The sequence below is a fragment of the Taudactylus pleione genome, unplaced genomic scaffold (assembly GCF_031769625.1).
Source record: "Taudactylus pleione unplaced genomic scaffold, aTauple2 ptg000428l, whole genome shotgun sequence".
Lineage (NCBI taxonomy): Eukaryota > Metazoa > Chordata > Amphibia > Anura > Myobatrachidae > Taudactylus > Taudactylus pleione.
In genome coordinates this window covers 2426669-2448318 of record NW_028284830.1, presented here as the reverse complement: position 1 = coordinate 2448318, position 21650 = coordinate 2426669, and the positions used below count along the sequence as shown (strand labels likewise).

Here is a 21650-nt window from a genome sequence, read left to right as displayed (position 1 = left end):
GGGCTGCTGCAATGAAAGAGGGAGGGGGGGCAGCCCGGGCCCAGGTAATTAGCTCCCACCCCTCTTGGCGCCCCTGTGTGGAGGGGTTTGATGGGATATAAGGGGGCTTATTGGAGCTCAGATTGCATGTAAGGTGCATGTGGAGCAGATGGCATGTAAAGGGGCACGTGGGACCTGAAATCTGAGAAATAATAGTTGGAACTATAAATACTTTATATCATTTTATGTGAGTAGTCTCCTGAGACACTGTTTTTGCTGCTGTATTCTTCACCTTGAATGTTTCATTTTTAACCAAACAAGTCAAAGACAATGACAAGGACAAGCCATAACCTTAGTACGGATCAAAAAATATACTCCAAATGGTACAGTACACAATGGTAGGGGCATCGGGATGGACAGTACTAATTGTAAATGTGCGAGCAGGGCTCTATTAGCTATGTGTCTGTCTGTTATTACCCAGTCTTGTTTGATTATTATTTTGTTTTCACTTGTAACACATAATGGAATATACTGGCGCTATAGAAGTGACTGTTTATAAATAAATAATTGCACCTGAAAGGTTGGATCTAATTTAATGGTGGGAGTTGCTGATGGCTGATCAGATTGGTGCATGGGGAGACAGAGTAGGGGAATGGTTGGTGGAGTCCGGGATATGGTTAAATTCTGTCTACCTGTAGTGTTGGGAAATGTGTATATATATATATAGTGGCAGGTAACAGAAATATTATATATGTGTAATGATGATAAGCCACAGTCTCAGGCCAGGTGCTGCTAATTACTCTCTGCCTGTCAGCTCAGAGTCTCTGGGGGCGATTCAATGCAGCTATTAAATAGCGCCGGGCGGGAGATCCTGGAGCTATTCAATTCAGAGCGCTGTTTAGTCCAACTAATGATTTCTCCTCGCACCCTCCTGAGGGCGAGAGGAGAAATCCGATTAAAGTGCCGGGCGCGAGGCTGTTTTCCGGCTTAACGCGGCGCTAACAGCCTTGTAGCCGGCACTGCCATTGGAAAATGGCGCTTCTCGCGGCTGAACACCCTGGTTAAGTCGCGAGAACCAGCATTTCCCAACTTAACTGCTTCCCGTCAGAGTAAACATTGTAGTGAATTGAATAGCGCCGGAAGCTCCCTCGCGGTGAATCATATCGCCCTCTCTCAGTGAGACATCTTATTAATTAATTACAGTATCTTAGGCAACCTATAGCTCTCCTGCTATTGTGGAACTACAAGTTCCAGCCAGGGGAGTATTTATAATGGGTGCAGGGTGTGCGGTGCACCCATACTTTTTTTTTTCATACTTAACCTCTCATATGTCCCCATGGAGTAGCGCTGTAAGAAATCTCAGGGAAAATGGCTGCTGCGCCATTTTCCCGTGAACTGCGCATACGTAATAGAGTCAGTAGCATCCGGGCACTATCTAGTGCCCATTGGTCTACCGCTGCTGTCAGTTCGCTGACAGCAGCCGGGGAGAGAGGAGGGGGCCCTGGACGGTGAATGAACACAGGCCCCCTCTCTTAATAGGCTCCTGATCCCGGCATACCCTGACAGCCTCCGCCTTGAGAAAGCCTCCGGTTGTTTAGCAATGGCGTGCAGGGAGACAGAAGAAGGAAGAAAATACTGGTGTGTCACAGGAGATGACAATGGGTGTTAGCTGGAACTGTTTACATTGCTGAATTATTAGATTATTCAAAGTAGACAACTGAAAGTTTATTGTCATTCAAATGATCTGGGAGCGGTTGTATCATAAACAGCACTCAGGGTGAGTCAGACATGTAACCGTTGTTGGCAAAATACTCAGCAAACTTATCTGACTTCACATCCATGTGTGAAAGCACCGTGCAAATAATTATTTTACAAACATGGCGCTCAATGGTCACACACCCGTAACGCAGGGCGCACAGGTGATAATAGCTGCCTTGTGTCAGTAAGTGCACTGGGACTTATCTGAAAGGGGCGGAGCCAATCAGCACTGCGCACAGTGTAATATTCGGTAAGTCGTGTTTTGTAAATTTATTATTCGCACTTTTTTTTTGTGCAATTTTTATATCCAACCATTTTTGCTGTAAATCCCTTATTACTGCCTCCTGGTTGGTGATTTACCACTTAACTGACTAATATTTTCTCTAAAAATATCCCCAAAATTGTTGCTTTTTTTTAATTATTATTATCATCAAATTACGTAAATAATAGATAATTAAACATGATTCAGTAACAAAGGTTTTAACAAATATGCTGATTTGTTAATAAAATGATACTGAATGAAGTTTAAATAGCTAATGTTCATCTATACTTTGGTGGTATGTTATACGTTGCTCAGTTGATACCAAGGAGGAAAATAATTATCCTGTTAACATAAATCTTGCTCCACTTGTCATCTTTTTGCCCATCAGTGAAATGGGGGGTGGGGGTCTTGAGTCTATGATAAATTTAAACACTTTTAGTTAGATATGGCCATTGGTGGGGTGTCCATCGATGGACACCAATGATTGTTCCATCAGAGATGAATATCAATGGCAGAAAAAAACATTTATGTTGAACCATCGATGGTTTGCAACCCTCGACAGCCACTGCGGCTGGGTGCACGGTGGGCTGTGGGCCAATCAGAAATGGGGATGGGACTTAGTAGCTGTCCCATAAAAAAAAACAACAACTATTGGGTCCCACTCAGCCATCGGCAGTTAACCATCAATTGTTGTTAACTATCGATGGTCACTGGCCAACTCTAAGTGCGGAGGACAACAGTCTCAAGAACTTCCGGCTTATCTGGTTCTGACCATTGGCGACTCTCCTTGTGACTGCAGAAGCGACTGCTGCCTATATTTATCTGTGAGAGCCTGTGGTATCCTGCCATTAACTGAAGGCTCCCTACCTATACCTCAGCTCCAGCCACACAGCTCACAGCCCGGCGCTCCTTGACCTCCAACAAGATTAATCTGAAGAGTCCCAGGATACTCTTCCAACATCACCACCGTGTGGAGAATTCCCCACTGCTTCCCTTTCCCTTCTCACCTGGTGGCCTCCCTAGGGCACCCTGCTCCTAAGTTTTGGAATCTGAGCCCTGCGATTTCTTCCTGTCTATCCTGTGGGCACACATCAGACAACACAGCACTGCAGTGGTTGTATGCGCACATGCAATAGTTTTGCATAGATTGCCTTTCAGCTGTACATATTGCTATATGGACAACTTATTTATCTGACTCTCTGGGCTGTATTCAATTGCTGTCGAAAAGCCGTTTTCGGTGCAAAGTTCTCGCCGGTGACTCCATTTCGCCAGGCAAGAACTTTTGTCTGTATTCAATTCCAAAGACTTTTCGCTAATGTGAAAAGTCTGCGCCTTGTAACCAGCAGGAAAGATTCGCCTCTGAAAAAAGTGCAGAATTGGGGTTTTGGGGTGCAAAGTAGCGGCAACACCCCTGTAGCCTTGGGACAGTCCCCCAAAGATAAACTGCGTAAAAAAAAAAAGTCTAAAAAATAATTTAGATCACCCCAAAAAAGTGCTTTCGTTTTGGGGGTGAAAAAACAATAAAGTTGGGGGACATACTTAAAAACTAGCGTAATCGACTCCAGGAGGTCCCCCAAGTATGCCCCAGGTGTTTTTGGATTGCAGGTGTTTGCTGAAGGTGCGTTTTTTACGTTTTCTAAAACATCACTTTAGCGATTTTTAACCATGCTTGCACCCATTTTCATGTACCCCAAATTTGCTGGGATTACTTATTTTTGCCCCAAAAACTGCTAAATGCTATTCTTCACCACTTGTGCAAAGACGCAGCAATTGAGAGCATTTAAGCACCCCAAATACCTTCAGCAGGGCTATTTGGGGGTATCCATAGTGATCCCCTATGTCAGTGCATCTTTTGGGGGGGTCAGGCTGATTTCCCCAAATCTGACAGGACTAATTGCCGATTTGAGTTTCGCCGGGACGCGTTCTCGCGTCCTTTGCAATTGATTAGGGCGAAAAGCGGTGATGAGCGCGATACTTTTCCGGAGGCAAAACTAGCGATGAAGGCGAAATCTCCATCATGCGAAAAGTCCGGGACTTTTCGCCGGCAATTGAATATGGGCCTTTGACTCTGACTATGCTCCCCCTAACCTCAATACCAGGCTAAGCCTTGGTGCTGAAAGAGCGCTCACTCTGAATCAGGGCATTTTTTTTTTTTTGGTGGTGACCACCCACAGCTATTGCAAGCGGCAAGGGTGATAGTCATGATGGTCAAGACCATCGCGACCATCGGGCTTGAGAAGAGACCCTTGTGGTAGGGTCTCGTGGCCGCAAGCCCCAGAGAGCTTCCGGCTCTAATAGAGCTGGAAGCTCTCCCACTGACATCACTGGTGATGTCAGTGGGGCCACCCACAAACGGCAGGTCGTTCGCTTCGGAACGCCTCCGTTTGTGAAACCAACCCCCCCGCCACGCCTACAAAACGGGCGAGCTGTCGATCAACATCGACAGCCGCCCCTTTTGTAGTGAGCCACGGAGCGAGAGAATTTCTCTCTCGCTCCGGGGCTTGCGCAAGCGCAGTGCTGCTGCTGCGTGTGCGCAGAGCCCACCATCGACCCTCTTGCGAGCGCTCAAGTGCTTGCAAGCGGGTCTGAATCAGGCCCTCTTTTCTTTCTTCTTTGTGATAAGCCCTACATGTCATAGTGCCGCCTGTTGCCGGTAAAGGAAGAAGGAGGAGGGGGGGGGAATTATGCATTTCTCAAATAAAAGCAAAATATTGGCCCCACCCCCTCCCTATGGACCTGCAATTCCTGCATTATGCCTCCCCACCCCCACACACGTCCTTCTCTCTTCGCTAGGAAATTGGCTGGATGTGGGAGGGCCTTCTTCTCTTTTGGATGCCCAGGGGTCTCCACTTAAATCTGTAAGTCTCCCGGACATCCCAGAACAGTAGGTAAGTACTGTATGCACTGGTGTTATGCATTCATTAGAGATATGTATTGTTATCTATAGATAATTAAGTATTATCTTCATGGTGTGCGCACTATTGTATTTACTTATTTATTTAACACTATTTTTACTTTTTTTTCTATTTAAAATAACATATATTACTGTTACAGCTCCTCAATTTTTTTCCTATATATCCAACTATAATAATCTCTAAATATATCTATAGTATGATTAGATGATAAGCTATATACTGCCCCCTGCTGGACAAAGCATCTCAGAATTCTACCATAAATGGGCTTGATTCAATACAGCGCGACGCTGAATAGCCCCGAGAGGGAGGCACTAACAGCCTCGCAGCCGACACTTTAGACGGAGAATGCCGGTTGCTACGACCAAACACCCAGGTTAAGTCGCGGGAACGTCAATCTCCGACTTAACTGCCAAATGTCGGAGCAAACAGCGCGCTGAACTGAATAGCTCCGGGAGCTCCCGCAATTGAATTGAGCCCATTGAGTCATATAGAAAGGCACACACTGGGCGCTATTTGCCATTCACTGGTTTGTGAAGACACGCAGTTTCTGCAATTTTCCCTGCAGCTTTTAAAATAGCAATTTTATTCAAATCGAAACTCCGGATGTTGGCATGGAAAAAATATATCGGTAGTTTCTACCAAACCAATGGTTGATAAGAGAGGTGCGTGCACATATTGGGCCTGATTCAGAGGCGCTCGCAAAAAGCGAGCGCTCGCTCTGAATCAGGGCGGGTGTTGGTTTTTTTAGGAGCGGCCTCCTGGCCGCACACATAGCTGTGGGTGACCACCGACAGCTATAGCGAGCGGCCATGATGATGGTCGCGATGGTCAAGACCATTGCGACCATCGGGCTTGTGACGAGACCCTTGTGGTAGGGTCTCAAGGCCGCAAGCCCCAGAGAGGTTCTGGCTCAAATCGAGCCGGAAGCTCTCCCACTGACATCACTGGTGGTGTCAGTGGGGCCGCCCACAAATGGCAGGCGTTCGCATGGGAACGCCTCCGTTTGTGAAGCCACCCCCCTGCCACACCTACAAAATGGGGCAAGCTGTCGATCAACATCGACAGCCGCCCTTTTTGTAGTGAGTCCCAGAGCGAGCGCTTTTTGAGCTCGTTCCGGGGCTCGCGCGCGTGCAGTGCACACACCGTGCGTGCGCACTGGGCCACCATCGACTCGCTTGCGAGCAGGTCTGAATCAGGCCCATTGTCTGTCTATACAATGATACGTGACTTACTGAGGTTGTATGACGTGCTGTTGTTGGGGCTCTCAGTGACATCACGGACAAAGCGTTTGATGACCTCACTCCGGCCAGTCTTTTGTACATGACGATCCATCTCTTCTGTCAGCATCATACAGGGGCAGAACTCATGAGACACTATAAAACAGAGGAGTATAATTATATGCAGGGGTCAATGTTTTCTGACCTTGCTGACCTTTCTAATGACCTACGCAGTGTTTATATCCCACCCTTTAACTTATTTAACATGAATATTTTTGTTAAAACTTTATTAGGTTCCAGTAGGACACAATCACAAACTTACCAGCCGCTACGTCGTAGGAAACCAATTTTGTTGAATATCTCATTAGATCTGCGGGGAATATGTTAATATCTGTGTCGCCCCTGTCTGTCTGCCCCTCCCCTTAGAATGTAAGCTCTCATGAGCAGGGCCCTTGTCCCTCACGTGCTTCTCCTATCCCTACTTATAGTATAATTTACTCCTAACTCCCCACAACGGCACCTAACACTTGGTTGCTCCTGCTGCTTGTGTTATGCAGCTATGTGTATAAACCTTGTCCTTGTCCTACATTGTTTTGTATTACTATTAACTGTTTTTCTTGTGTGCTCATTTATGCACTGTGTAAGGCGCTGCGGAACCTTTGTGGCGTCGTATAAATAAAGGATACTAATAATAATAATAATATAGTAAAAATCGGTTGGTTCTTAGGGAACAGGTTTATAGCATAAGAATCCTGTGTGTTTTGTCTAAAAATTTAGATATCTTAGGACACCATCTAAGTCTAAAGATGGGTACACACCATACGATGGTGCGACCCTGCGATGTGATGTAACGATACTGCGCACCACACACACTGTACGATGGCACGATGTATCGTTACATGCTGCATGTAACTGTATCACGTCGGTCATTGCATTGTATAGCGTGTACCCAGGTTTAGGATTTCTAAGTCCACCAGATATGATAAAAATTTCCCCTGCAGCCGCAACCTTCTTTATTAATTTATTTTCAAAAACGTATTTAATATTATTTTATTACAAACAATTTACGCCTAGTGAGTGCCTAGCACTCAACTGCTGGTGTATCTAGCAGACCCCGCTTATAGCAACCTGGGTTACTGCGCAGTGTGAAAGGGCCCAGTTGAAATAACCTGGGTTGAGCGACCCTGCATTTCAAGTCAGGTGACGAGCAGGATTGAACATGAGCTCGAGGTGCGGTGTGAACGGGTAAAGCGGATCGAGGCGACCCGGGTCCCGTTCACTGCATAGAGGGAGCCGGCGTTTGGAGATGAGATCATCTCAGTGGTACTATATTATTACCGGGTCAGCCCGCCAATCTGAAAGGGGTCTCAGCTGGGTCGCATCTGGGAAGGACGCATGTACAAATCCTGGGTGCGACCCCGGAATTTGCGATGTGAAAGAGGTATAAGTGATTAATATTATACTGAGATAACCGCTCTTTTTTTTATGAAAAAGAGAAACAACAAATGAAAAATACATTTAAAGTTACTTAAAACTCCTAAGTCATACTGTACTGTATACCATGGAACACAATTTTAATTAAATGATAATGACCTGAAAGATGAAATGTATGCTCATAAGGTAAAGTCAGTAAGGTTAGGGATTTTTAGAAGTTTGTCGCACATGATCCTAGTGCCTGATCTTGTCTCTTGTTTACATGTACAGGTATAACGGAATCGGTATGATTTACCGCCGGACCCATGCCCGGCGGTTGGAATCCCGACAACGGCATCCCGGCAGAGGAGGAAATCCCGATCGTCCAAAGTAAGTATATACTAACCTATTTCTACCCACCTAACCCTCCCTTAGGGGTGCCTAACCCTAATCCCCCTTCTAGCCCTAATCACCCCAGTGCCTAACCCTAATCCCCCTTCTAACCCTAATCACCCCAGTGCCTAACCCTAATCCCCCTTCTAAGTGCCTAAACCTAACTCCCCATTCCCCGCCGCCTAAACCCCGGGGGGTGCCTAACCCTAAGTTCCCCCCCCCCCGCCCTTCCCCTAGCCTAAACCTATCCTCCTAGGGGGGTGCCTAATCCTAAATCCCCCCTGGGAACCCTAAACCTAACCCCCCATCCCCGCGGCTATCCACGTCCGGCGTTCCTTCGCTCGGGATGCCGGGCGTCGGGCTCCCGGCGTATGTCTAATGACAGGCGTCGGCATATCGACGCCTGTCTTTAGACCCTTGCCGGGATATGACAGTCGGGAAGCCGGCTGTCGGGATTAGGTCCGCCGACTTCTCGTCTGCATACCGGTATAACGCAGGTCAGACTGCAATGATGCAAAATCTAGTGCAGGCAATTTCTTTCAATGCATTCACCTGACATGAGCCTGCAATGTACCGATTTGCAAGTGTTTTCCAGTGTAGAGCTGACTACACCAATATACAACCCATCATGCTGATGATCTACACTGATTTGTGATTGTATCAATTTGCCTTAAGTGGGATGTTACATAGCAGTTGCTACATTGTCTTGCATGGGTGGGTCCCAATAGCGCGGTTGGAAGATATCCATGCACACACACAGATTGCAGTCATCGGCAGCCATATTTCTCCACAATTTTAATTGGATTATGATGAGACATTGCAGCCACTTTGGGGGCCACAAATGCTGCCATATACTAACTTGTGTTTGGATGCTGCACATTTGGATGGAATCGGTATGAAATACCGCCGGCAGTTCGAATACCGGCAGCGGCAGCCCGACAGCTGAACAGATCCCGGCAGCGGCAGCCCGCTGGAAATCCTGATCGTCCTAAGGTTAGTGATTACTAACCTAACCTAAACCCCCTAACCCTCCTTAGGAGCGCCTAACCCTAACCTCCCCCCCAAGTGCCTAACCCTAATCCCCCCTGTAAGTGCCTAACCCTAACCCCCCCTTCCCCGCTGCCTAAATCTAAGTCCCCCGGGGTGGTGCCTAACCCTAAGTCCTCCCTGGGGGGTGCCTAACCCTAACCCTCCCACCCCCTAGCCTAACCCTGACCCTCCCGAGGGGGGGTGCCTAACCCTTAGTCCCCCCCCCGGGTGCGCTAAACCTAACCCTCCCCCCCCCACAGCTGTCCACTCGCGGTGCCCGGCATCCCTTCAATCGGGATGCCGGGCGCCTGTCTCCCGGCGTCGGGAAAATGACAGGTGTCTAGATATAGACGCCTGTCATTTAACCCACGCCGGGATAAAGCAGTCGGGAACATATTATTCAATGAACATCCCCAACTGAGAATCGATTTCACAGAGTCATGATCTACATTATGCTGCCCTTAGTCTTGTAGCATTCCCTTTCCTTCCAGACACTATATGGCCCAAATGTAGCAGAGGGCCTCATTCAGCTGTCGACTCAGCTCAGGTTTTTACGCAGATTTCCGAAGTTCGCGAATCTGTACCCGTACCGCGCAGTGATTGACAGTCTGCTGCCGTTTCGGGGTGGCGAAGGCCTCAGTTTCCCAAAATGGAAGCATGTCGCCGCCATTGTGGGAGAGTGCAGAGGCCAGGATCTCTGTCTGCTGAAGGAGATTTCCTGGCCTCTTTTTCAGCATCTGCGGTGGCCGGCTTGCGTGGCCCCATGGGTCACTTAGTCGGCCGATGCTCTTGCAGGTGATCTGATGTGGCTTTCTAGGACGCAGCTCAGATCAGTAATGCTTGCAGGAAGCAGGACACTTTCTGCCGCATTACCATATTATGTAAGCAGCTGCGATAGCTGCCGAGTCCTCTGCCGAATCAAGCCCAGAGTGCAAGATTGGCAGTGCCAAGATGGTGGCCGTTTAGCGGGAGATTTAAGGCAAGCATTTTTCATTACCATGCAAAAGCTAGTTGGTCTCGGCACTTTGCCGATCTCACACTTTTACCTTTGGCCCTATCACTAAAAGCTCACCCACATCTGCTACAGTCTCTGCTCATACCTTGTTCACTGGATCTATGAAGCCGTCTCATCGATGTGCAGTCACAGAACCCCCTGCTGCCTATTGGATAGAGCAGGACATCTCTGCTCAGCTGTCTATGAGGATGTGCTGATGTCAGTGGGGTGTCCCTTACATCCAGTTTGGTCAGTGCCTTAAGATTCCGGACATCGATGGCGTTTAGGCTGTTGTTGCTCAAGATCAAGGTCTGAAGAAAGACCAAGCCCTCGAAGACATCGGAATGTAGTCTGTCAATACCACAGCTGCTCAGATCCAAGGTTCGCAGACGGATTAGGTTCTTGAAGGCTCCTGCTGGAAGGTGGTGCAGGGGGTTACCGGACAGGTTGAGGTGGAGTAGCCCTGAAAACCTCCTAGGGAGTGGTTGTAAGAGCTGGATGGAGTTAGCAGATAGGTCCAGGGATTGGAGGTTTGGAGGGAGTGTAAGAGGGATGCGAGTAAGTCCTTTCTGGCTGCAGTCTGCGCTGCCCTGTACAAACAGCAACACAAAGTTAGTATTTGTCGCTATATAGATTTAGCCTTAAAAAACGGCTCCACTATGCGCTGATGACGGATACACTGTAACACTGTGGGGGAGGTGGTTCGAGCCCTGGAGAGTGATACAGTGGAGACGTTGCCCAGAGCCACCGATCAGCTCTAACTATCATTATGTAGCAGAGTCTTTGAAATGACAGTTAGAAGCTTAGGGGTCTATTTACTAAGCAGTGTTAGGAGACAGAGTGAAAAGTGATAAGGTGTCAGCCAATCAGCTCCCAACTGTCATTTTTCAAACACAGCCTGTGAGATGACAGTTGGGAGCTGATTGGCTGGCACCTTATCACTTTCTTATCACTTTTCGCTCTATCTCCTAACACTGCTTAGTAAATAGACCCCTTAGCCAACTTCTCCACTTTATCACTCTCGAAGACTTGAAACATCTCTTCCCCCACCCCCCCCCACCCCGCAACCTCTATCCTATGCCCTTTGCTATAGTTTTAATGTACGTGACCTGTGAAGTGAGAGGCAGGAGGCTGTTATGCTCCAGAGCACATACCTTCAACTTGTCTAAATATTCACCAGTAGCTTCTCAGAGGCGTAATTTCTCAGAATAATGTGTTACGCCATTAAGTCTGTAAAGACCTCGCATCTGTACTGGACTTCACAGTAAAGACCCAGTTTCCAACCCTAGAACCCATTAAAGCAATGTTTTTCTTACATAGTGGGTTTATGTAATAGGTTGCGAGCTGCAGCAGCTGCGTGAATTCCTGAGAGTCTTCCCATATTTTTAAAGCGGCAATCATTTTAAAGGCCAAAGCAAGCTGGTTTAGCCTTTCAAATGATTGCTGCTTTAAAAACACGGGAAGACTCGCAGGGGTTCCCGCGGATGCTGCAGTTCGCCACCTATTACACAAGCCTCGGTATAAGTTTACAGGTGAAATCAAACAGGAAACATTCAATGGCTCAAGGCTCCATCATCTCGTGTCACAAGGGCGCACCGAACGTCTCCTTTATTAAAAAAGGTTCCTGATATAGGGAACTCTCACCTATTGCCTCTCAGAAGAATAGTGCCACATCAGCCTTTATTACTGCACAATGGGCCTGATTCAGAGCCGGATGCTCTTTCAGAGCGCTCGCTCTGAATCAGGGCGGCATTTTTCTTTTGCGAACTGGCCTCCTGGCCACTCGCTAAGCTGTGGGTGACCACCCACAGCTTTTGCGAGCGGCAAGGTGATGGTCGCGACCATCGGGCTTGCGACGAGACCCTTGTGGTAGGGTCTCGTCCATCGCAAGCCCCAGTGAGCTTCCGGCTCTAATAGAGCCAGAAGCTCACTACTGAGGCCGCCCCCAAACGGCAGGCGTTCCTTCGGGAACGCCTCCGTTTGGCCAGCCACCCCCTCTGCCCGCCTCCAAAACAGGGCGAGCTGTCAATCACAATCGACACCTGCCCCGTTTTTGTGCGAGACACAGAGCGCCCATCGCTGGCCGGGTCTAGCGCATGCGCATGCCAGAGCCGGCTCCGGCGTGCGCATGCGCAGTGGAGGACCATCGACCTGCTTGCGAGCGTCGTGAACTTGCGAGCGGGTCTGAATCAGGCCCAATGTCTCCCTGCGTTATCACATATTAGGGGATATTTCTGAGAACCAAGGCTCAAGCAAAAGATACTGTGACTTACAGCAGCCAACTATATTTAAGCTGTAATTTTTTTTCTGCACAGTTCACAAAACAAAAGAAGACATCTGATTGGCTGCAGTGTTTTACATCACCCTTTTTTTTTTTTTTTTAGCAATGTCTTCCATTGTGGTCTTCAATTCTGATCCCTATTATCTCCTGTGCTGTATAGTAAACAGGTCCTACCTGAGTGCTCAGTGCACAGGGGGATGCAGTGACTGGCGAGAGGAGGAATATCATGTACAGGAAGAGCCTCATGGTCATTTAACCGGCAGCTGAAAAACAAAAATGATCATTACTTTCCTTGGATGCAGCTGCTGTCAGCGCCACGTCAGTGCCACGGCCGCATCTGTTTAACACTCCAGTAACCTCCAAGGAACACCCCTGAATTACGTTCTACGTTTCTGAGCACTAAAATGCGGGACGCATGCACAGAATTTAAACATCATTCAACTGTGTGTGGCCTTGACATTGCGTGCGACTGTGCCTTCGAGGCGCACTGTATACAGGAGAGTGTATTTCCAGGTGCATCGTAATATATAAAATAAGCAATACATATGTATGAAATGTTCAGGGCTCATTCACATCTATTTGCGGCCACTGCACTTTTCAGCCTCCAAAGTACAGTATAAATCATAGGATAAATGTTTTATGGGCTCTCTCCCACCTTTGCCGTTTAAAAGTTAGAATGCGCAGCACAACTCACAACTGTTTCTCATGCGCTTACGCACGCTAATAGCACAATAGCTTGCAATGGTGAAAGTGCAAACCATGGAAAGCGCCTCTATACTGTGCGCACGGTCTTCCACGCATTTCTACTTATTTATGTGTGAGTCTTATACCACACTTGCCTACCCTCCCGGGACTTGCGGGAAGCTCCATATTTTTCGGATAACCCTCCGCACCCCCGGAAGTGTAGGCATATCTCCCGCACTCCACCCACTTCCTAGATCGGCGGGTCCGTGCGTAGGGGGCGGCGACTTATGACGCAATTTTACGAGAGTCGCAACATTTGGTCATACACCCTAATTAAATATGAAGCGTTCGTGACAAATTTCAAGGAGGGGACACAGCTTAATGACGCAACCCGTTCAGTCCGCCCCCAACAGCGCTCACCTGCTTCTCCTCCCAGGGCTTCTCCCGGGACGGGAAGCTCAGAAGTCGGTAAGTATGTCTTATACCCCTTTCACACTGCCAGCAATAACCAGGGTTACTGTGCTGTGTGAAAGGGCCAGGTTGAAATAAGCCGGGTCGAGCGAACCCGGAAATTCAACCCTGGTAACTATCAGGGTTGAACAGGGGTTCAACCGAGCTCGCAACGCAGTGTGAACGAGTAACCCTGGTCGATGGGTCCCGTTCACAGCATAAGAAGAGCCTGTGCTAGGAGATGATCTCATCTCCAAGTGCCGGCTCTTAACGTGATGGCGGTGATGTCATCAACCCGGCAATAAGCCGATTCGGGCCACCAGTCTGAAAGGGTTCTCAACCGGGTCGCACCCAGGATGGATGTGTGAACAAAATCCTGGGTGCATTGTGATGTGAAAGGGGTATTATTGTGCTGGATTATCGGGCAGAACAATAACAGGTTCACCAATATTATGTGTATTGTCATGTGTAACAGGAAAGTGACAAATGGAGTTCACTACGATAATGAGATTTGTGTCAGGTGTGGCAGATTACAAGTACAGCAGTGTGAACTGTAGTTTTCAGTAGGATTTGCAAAGTGCATTTGATTACCAATTTCTGTCATTCTGATTGGTGATAACTGTGTGAGTATGATCTGTAACAGATGCGTCAGTGTAACTGGTGATAACTGTGTGAGTGTGATCTGTAACAGATACGTCAGTGTAACTGGTGATAACTGTGTGAGTATGATCTGTAACAGATACGTCAGGGTAATTGGTGATAACTGAGTGAGGGTGATCTGTAACAGATGCGTCAGTGTAACTGGTGATAACTGTGTGAGGGTGATGTGTAACAGATACGTCAGTGTAATTGGTGATAACTGTGTGAGTATGATCTGTAACAGATACATCAGTGTAATTGGTGATAACTGTGTGAGTATGATCTGTAACAGATACATCAGTGTAATTGGTGATAACTGTGTGAGTATGATCTGTAACAGATACATCAGTGTAATTGGTGATAACTGTGTGAGGGTGATGTGTAACAGATACGTCAGTGTAATTGGTGATAACTGTGTGAGGGTGACCTGTAACAGATATGTCAGTGTAATTGGTGATAACTGTGTGAGTATGATCTGTAACAGATGCGTCAGTGTAATTGGTGATAACTGTGTGATGGTGATGTGTAACAGATACGTCAGTGTAACTGGTGATAACTGTGTGAGTATGATCTGTAACAGATGCGTCAGTGTAACTGGTGATAACTGTGTGAGTATGATCTGTAACAGATACGTCAGGGTAATTGATGATAACTGTGTGAGTATGATCTGTAACAGATACGTCAGTGTAACTGGTGATAACTGTGTGAGTATGATCTGTAACAGATGCGTAAGTGTAACTGGTGATAACTGTGTGAGTATGATCTGTAACAGATACGTCAGGGTAATTCGTGATAACTGAGTGAGGGTGATCTGTAACAGATACGTCAGTGTAACTGGTGATAACTGTGTGAGTATGATCTGTAACAGATGCGTCAGTGTAACTGGTGATAACTGTGTGAGTATGATCTGTAACAGATACATCAGTGTAATTGGTGATAACTGTGTGAGGGTGATGTGTAACAGATACGTCAGTGTAATTGGTGATAACTGTGTGAGGGTGACCTGTAACAGATATGTCAGTGTAATTGGTGATAACTGTGTGAGGGTGATGTGTAACAGATGCGTCAGTGTAACTGGTGATAACTGTGTGAGTGTGATCTGTAACAGATGCGTCAGTGTAACTGGTGATAACTGTGTGAGTATGATCTGTAACAGATGCATCAGTGTAACTGGTGATAACTGTGTGAGTATGATCTGTAACAGATACATCAGGGTAATTGGTGATAACTGAGTGAGGGTGATCTGTAACAGATGCGTCAGTGTAACTGGTGATAACTGTGTGAGGGTGATGTGTAACAGATACATCAGTGTAATTGGTGATAACTGTGTGAGTATGATCTGTAACAGATACATCAGTGTAATTGGTGATAACTGTGTGAGTATGATCTGTAACAGATACATCAGTGTAATTGGTGATAACTGTGTGAGGGTGATGTGTAACAGATACGTCAGTGTAATTGGTGATAACTGTGTGAGGGTGATGTGTAACAGATACGTCAGTGTAATTCGTGACAATAGTGCGAGAAAGATCTGTCTGTGTAATTGGTGATAATTGTATGAGGATGATCTGTAACAGTTGCATCTATGTAATTGGTGATAATTGTGCGTGCGTGACCTATAACAGATGCGCCAGTGTAATTGGTGATAATTGTGCGTGCGTGACCTATAACAGATTCGCCAGTGTAATTGGTGAGAATTGTGCATGATCTAGAGCAGTGGTTCTCAAACTCGGTCCTCAGGACCCCACACAGTTCACTTTTTGCAGATCACCTAGCAGGTGCACAGGTGTATTCATTAGTCACTGACACGTTTTAAAATATCAACAGGTGCAGCTAAAAGGTTCACTAGTAATTATGTGAAGAGACCTGCAAAACATGCACTGTTTGGGGTCCTGAGGACCGAGTTTGAGAACCTGTGATCTAGAGTATACAGTAACAGATGCGCCAGTGTAATTGGTGAGAATTTTGCGTGCATAATCTATAACAGGTGCGTCAGTGTAATTGGTAACGATTGTGTGAGGGTGACCTGTAACAGATGCGCTAGTGTAATTGGTGAGAATCGTGATCTATAACAGATGCGCCAGTGTAATTGGTGAGAAAGAATTGTGTGTGATCTACAGTATAACAGATGTGTCAGTGTAATTAGTGAGAATTTTGCGTGCGTAATCTATAACAGATGCGCCAGTGTAATTGTAGAGAATTGTGCCTGAATGATCTATAATAGATGTGTCAGTGTAATTAGTAACAATTGTGTGAGGGTGATTTGTAACAGATGTGCCAGTGTAATTAGTAAGAATTGTGTTAGGATAGCCTGTAACAGGTGCGACAGTGTAATTGGTGAGAATTGTGCGTGCATGATCTATAACAGATGTGCCAGTGTAATTCGTGAGAATTGTGCGTGCGCAATCTATAATAAATGCACCAGTGAAATTGGTGAGAATTGTGCGTGCGCAATCTATAACAGATGCGCCAGTGTAATTGCAGAGAATTTTGCGTGCATGCTTGAGTGATCTATAACAGATGCGTCATTGTAATTGGTAACGATTGTGTGAGGGTGACCTGTAACAGATGCGCCAGTGTAATTGGTGAGAATTGTGCGTGCGTGATCTATAACAGATGTGCCAGTGTAATTGGTGAGAACTGTTCGTGATCTATAACAGATGCGCCAGAGTAATTGGTAAGAAATTTGCGTGCATGATCTATAACAGATGCAACAGTGTAATTGATGAGAATTGCGCTTGAGTGATCTATAACAGATGCGTCATTGTAATTAGTAACAATTGTTTGAGGGTGAACTGTAATACCCCTTTTACACCGGAGCTAAAACCCGGGTTTTTGAAGGGTTAACCTGGGCAGCTCCCTGGTGTAAAAGGGGAGAGGGTTGGATCGCCGGGTCGAGTGACCCGGCAATCCAACCCAGGTAACTAGCAGGGTTTAACACGGGCGTAGCCCGTGAAACCCTGCTATGGGAACAGCGCACTCCGGATCACGAAGACCTGGAGTGCGCTGCTAGCCGGCCGATTGGCCCGGCTTCAGTGGCGCTGGGAGATGACGTCATCTCCAAGCGTCCACTTTCACTCCGCAAAAGCCGGGTGTATGCAGACCCGACTGCGGTGTGAGCGGCGCTGACTCGGGAATATTCCGAGTCAGCGCCGGCAAAATTCCGGGTCTGATCCAGATAGGAACTTTGTTCCAACTCCGGGTCAGACCCGGAATTTAGGTGTAAAAGGGGTATAACAGATACACCAGTGTAATTGGTGAAAATAGTACGTGCGTGATCTAAAACAGATGCACCAGTGCTAGTGTAATTGGTGAGAATTGTTAGTCAGCGATCTATAATAAATGCGCTTGTGTAATTGGTGAGAATTGTGCGTGTGCGATCTATAATAAATGCGCTAGTGTAAATCTTGAGAATTGTGCGTGCATGATATATAACAGATGCGCCAGTGTAATTGGTGAGAATTGTGCTTGAGTGATCTATAACAGATGCGTCAGTGTAATTGGTAACGATTGTGTGAGTGTGACCTGTAACAGATGCACCATGGTAATTTGTGAGAATAGTGCGTGCGCGATCTATAATAAATGCGCTAGTGTAAATCTTGAGAATTGTGCGTGCATGATATATAACAGATGCGCCAGTGTAATTGGTGAGAATTGTACTTGAGTGATCTATAACAGATGCGTCAGTGTAATTGGTAACGATTGCGTGAGGGTGACCTGTAACAGATGCACCATGGTAATTTGTGAGAATAGTGCGTGCGCGATCTATAATAAATGCGCTAGTGTAAATGGTGAGAATTGTGCGTACACAATCTATAACATATGCGCCAGTGTAATTGGTGAGAATGATACCCCCCATACCTGGACAATAATCCATACATTGGGGGCATTTATTGGTGCTCTCAAGTGTTAAAATAGAAAATAAGTAAACGTAACTTAGAATTTTCTCAAAATTAGATCAATTACCAGATTTAAATGACTGATGGCCACAAAAAATATTTTAAAAATGTGTTTACTCGGCAACAATTACCTTGTGGACTTGAAGAACCACTTTTAAAGCAGCCTCCTTCTCCTGAGACCAGGTGAACAATTGTTATAATTTTTGTAAGGCTGTAGGAGATAAAATAATAGCCATATGCACATGCTTGTTCTCTAGAATGAAGATCTAATTATAAAAATATACTCAAGAAAATAAGATTCAATTCATCCATACAGACTCGTATAATTAAATTACGTTACACAGGAGGATAGAATGATACTCAGCTACACAAATTGATAGAATTATACCTACACAGGAGTATAGAATGATACTGAGCTATACAAGGATAAAATGATACTCGGCTACACAGGAGGATAGAATGATACTCAGCTACACAGGAGAATAAAATGATACTCAGCTACACAGGAGGATAGAATGAAACTCAGCTAAACGGGAGGATAGAATGATACTCACCTACACAGGAGGATAGATTGATACTCAGCTACACAGGGGGATAGGATGATACTCCGCTACACAGAAGTTAAGCTGATACTCAGCTGCACAGGGGGATAGAATGATACTCATCTACAGTACACGGGAGGATAGAATGATACTCACCTACACTGGAGGATAGAATGATACTCGCCTACACAGGAGGATAGAATGATACTCAGCTACACAGGAAAATAAAATGATACTCACCTACACAGGAGGATAGAATAATACTCAGCTAAATGGGAAGATAGAAGGATACTCACCTACACAGCAGGATAGATTGATACTCAGCTGCACAGGAGGATAGAATGATACTCACCTACACAGGAGGATAGAATGATACTCACCTACACAGGAGGATAGAATGATACTCACCTACACAAGGGGATAGAATGATTGATATTAACCTACACGGGAGGAAAGAAGGATGCTCATCTAAACAAGAAGATACTCACCTACATGGGAGGATAGAAAGATATTCATCTACACAGGAGAGTGTGCCCGAAGTCTACTGGGCATGCAGAGAACACCGGTGTTCTGAGCAGCATTGACACCCGACGCGGGACCACGGACAGGTGAGTTTGAACTAATATGGGTGCAGGGTGTGCAGTCTGGGGGCCCGTGTGCCCCGCACACACTGCACCCATTATAGATACGCCACTGTCAGCTACACAGGATGATAGAATGATACTCACCTACACAGCAGGATAAATTGATACTCAGCTACACATTAGGATAGAATATACTCCACTACACAGGGGGAAAGAATGATACTCTGCTACACAGAAGACAAACTGATACTCAGCTGCACAGGAGGATAGAATGATACGCATCTCTACGGGAGGATAGAATGACACTTATCTACATGGGAGGATAAAAGGATACCTAAACGGGAGGATAGAATGATACTCACCTACAGTACACAGGGGGATAGAATGATACTCAGCTACGTAGGAGGATAGAATGATACTCATCTACACAGGAGGATAGAATGATACTCACCTACAGTACACAGGGGGATAGAATGATACTCAGCTACGTAGGAGGATAGAATGATACTCATCTACACAGGAGGATAGAATGATACTCATCTACATGGGAAGATAGAAGTATACTCACCTACACAGGAAGATAGAAGGAAACTCACCTACACAGGAGGATAGAATGATACTCAACTACACAGGGGGATAGAATGATACTCAGCTACACAGGAAGATAGAAGGAAACTCACCTACACAGGAGGATAGAATGATACTCAGCTACACAGGAGGATAGAAGGAAACTCAGCTACACAGGAGGATAGAATGATACTCAGCTACACAGGAGGATAGAATGATACAGCTACACGGGAGGATAGAACGATACTCATCTACACGGGAGAATAGAATGATACTCAGCTACACAGGGGGATAGAATGATACTCAGCTTTTCAAGAGGATAGAATAATACTCAGCTACACTGGAGGATAGAATGATACTATCCTACACACAAAAAGATAGAGTGATTAATATTCACCTACACAGGAGGAAAGAAGGATACTTATCTACACAAGAGAATGGAAGGATACTCATCTACATGGGAGGATAGAATGATACTCAGCTACACTAGAGGATAGAATGATACAGTACTCGCCTACACGGGAGGATAGAAGGATACTCATATACACAGGAGGATATAATGATATTCAGCTACACGGGATGATAGCATGATACTCACCAACATGAAAGGGTAGCATGATACTCATCTACATGGAAGGATAGAATAACACTAGGATTTAAAGATACTGTACTTGTTGGAAATGATGTGCGTGCAGTTATTGATATTGCAGAGTTATATAGGCACACACCATGAACAGCCCAGTTACTTAACCAGTGGTGTAAGTTTATTGAAGTATAGTAGGTACAGCCGTACTCACTGTTACATGTACGCTGGTAATGGAGCAGAGCTTGAGGGAAGCGGGGTTCTATGCAGCTGAGCAGCCGATCAGTGCATGCTGCTTGGGGTAATTGCAGTGACACTATTATGATGTCTTTGCAGAGCCTCATGTCACTGCCTACGGGCAGCTCTGCAGCTATGTAGCTATGTTTAACTGCCCGTGACCGTGGAGGCTGAGGGCAGTTCTGAAGGAGGGGAGCAGGGCACCAATAATGTTGTGCCTAGGGGCGGCCTGATCCCTAAATCTGTCTTTGCAGGCAGCCAGAATGATATTCATCCACAGGACAGCAAAACTGTTCTTGCACAGAAAGATAGATACCTATACTACAGACACAGACTAACAGATACTATACACTCAGTGACACATAGAATGTAATAAACAACATAAAACTGTTCTTGGAATTGCAGCAATTGATACATGAAGGTGCACATATATGTCACTTTATATTCTATACAAGATCACTTGCACAAAGTCACACGCTCACACACAAACTATAATCCCCCCTACCTGCAGAGTTACCTCTACGTATGTGACATATCTGTGTATACTGCAGTCATGCTCCCATTCACGCCGGCTCCTACCTGTCCTGTCTTCCTGAAGGTGAGGGGTGGAGCCTGGCAGCAGAGAAAGGTACAAAGGTGGCAGCAGAGTAGGTTAAAATGTAACTTCCTCTGTGTGGGATATGAGAGAGGAAAACAAGGGGGAGGAAGAGGAGGGAGAAGGTCTGTGTGATTGGTTTGTAGACCTGGAGAGAGAAAGCACAAACACTTTCACAGTCAGCATACATGACCCCAGGTTCCCTTCTGTCCATAATGCCTCCTTTCCTATGGCTGCAGTTCCCTTATTACCACTAGGGGCCCCCAGCTGCTCCTGGCACATGGTAACTGAATTGCAACATAAGCAAACAAAGTTATGCCCAAAGCTCAAACAGCTCAGTTAATAAAAAACATGTAACAGTCACATGTAGCTAGCAATATTATATCTGCGCCAGATGGTTAGAGATAGGAATCTTGTAGTGAGGAAAGTGCATTGTGATTAGCTCAGATGAAGCAATGGTCTCAGTGTAATGCTGGGTATACTATTGACGGACCGGTCGGCAGACTTATCCAGCGTAAGATAGGACAATCGTATAGTGTGTACCCAGCTTAAGAGAGGAAAATGTGACGGTAACAGTGTAAAGCAGGGTACACGCCAGTGGTGGCACCAGAGGTGGGGCTGCAACGTGG

At 46.1% G+C, this 21650-nt stretch overlaps 1 protein-coding gene across 1 annotated transcript in view; it reads right to left on the bottom strand.

Annotated features, from left to right (window-relative positions):
- CUNH1orf210 (chromosome unknown C1orf210 homolog) overlaps window positions 1-21228 on the bottom strand; it is a 33657-nt gene extending 12429 nt beyond the window's left edge. The window contains 5 exon segments of the mRNA XM_088447293.1: window positions 6147-6287; window positions 10067-10550; window positions 12416-12504; window positions 18045-18124; window positions 21006-21228. Coding sequence (XP_088303419.1) covers window positions 6147-6287; window positions 10067-10550; window positions 12416-12493 — 703 coding nt within the window. The 5' untranslated portion in view covers window positions 12494-12504; window positions 18045-18124; window positions 21006-21228.
- Between the last annotated feature and the right edge of the window lie 422 nt (window positions 21229-21650).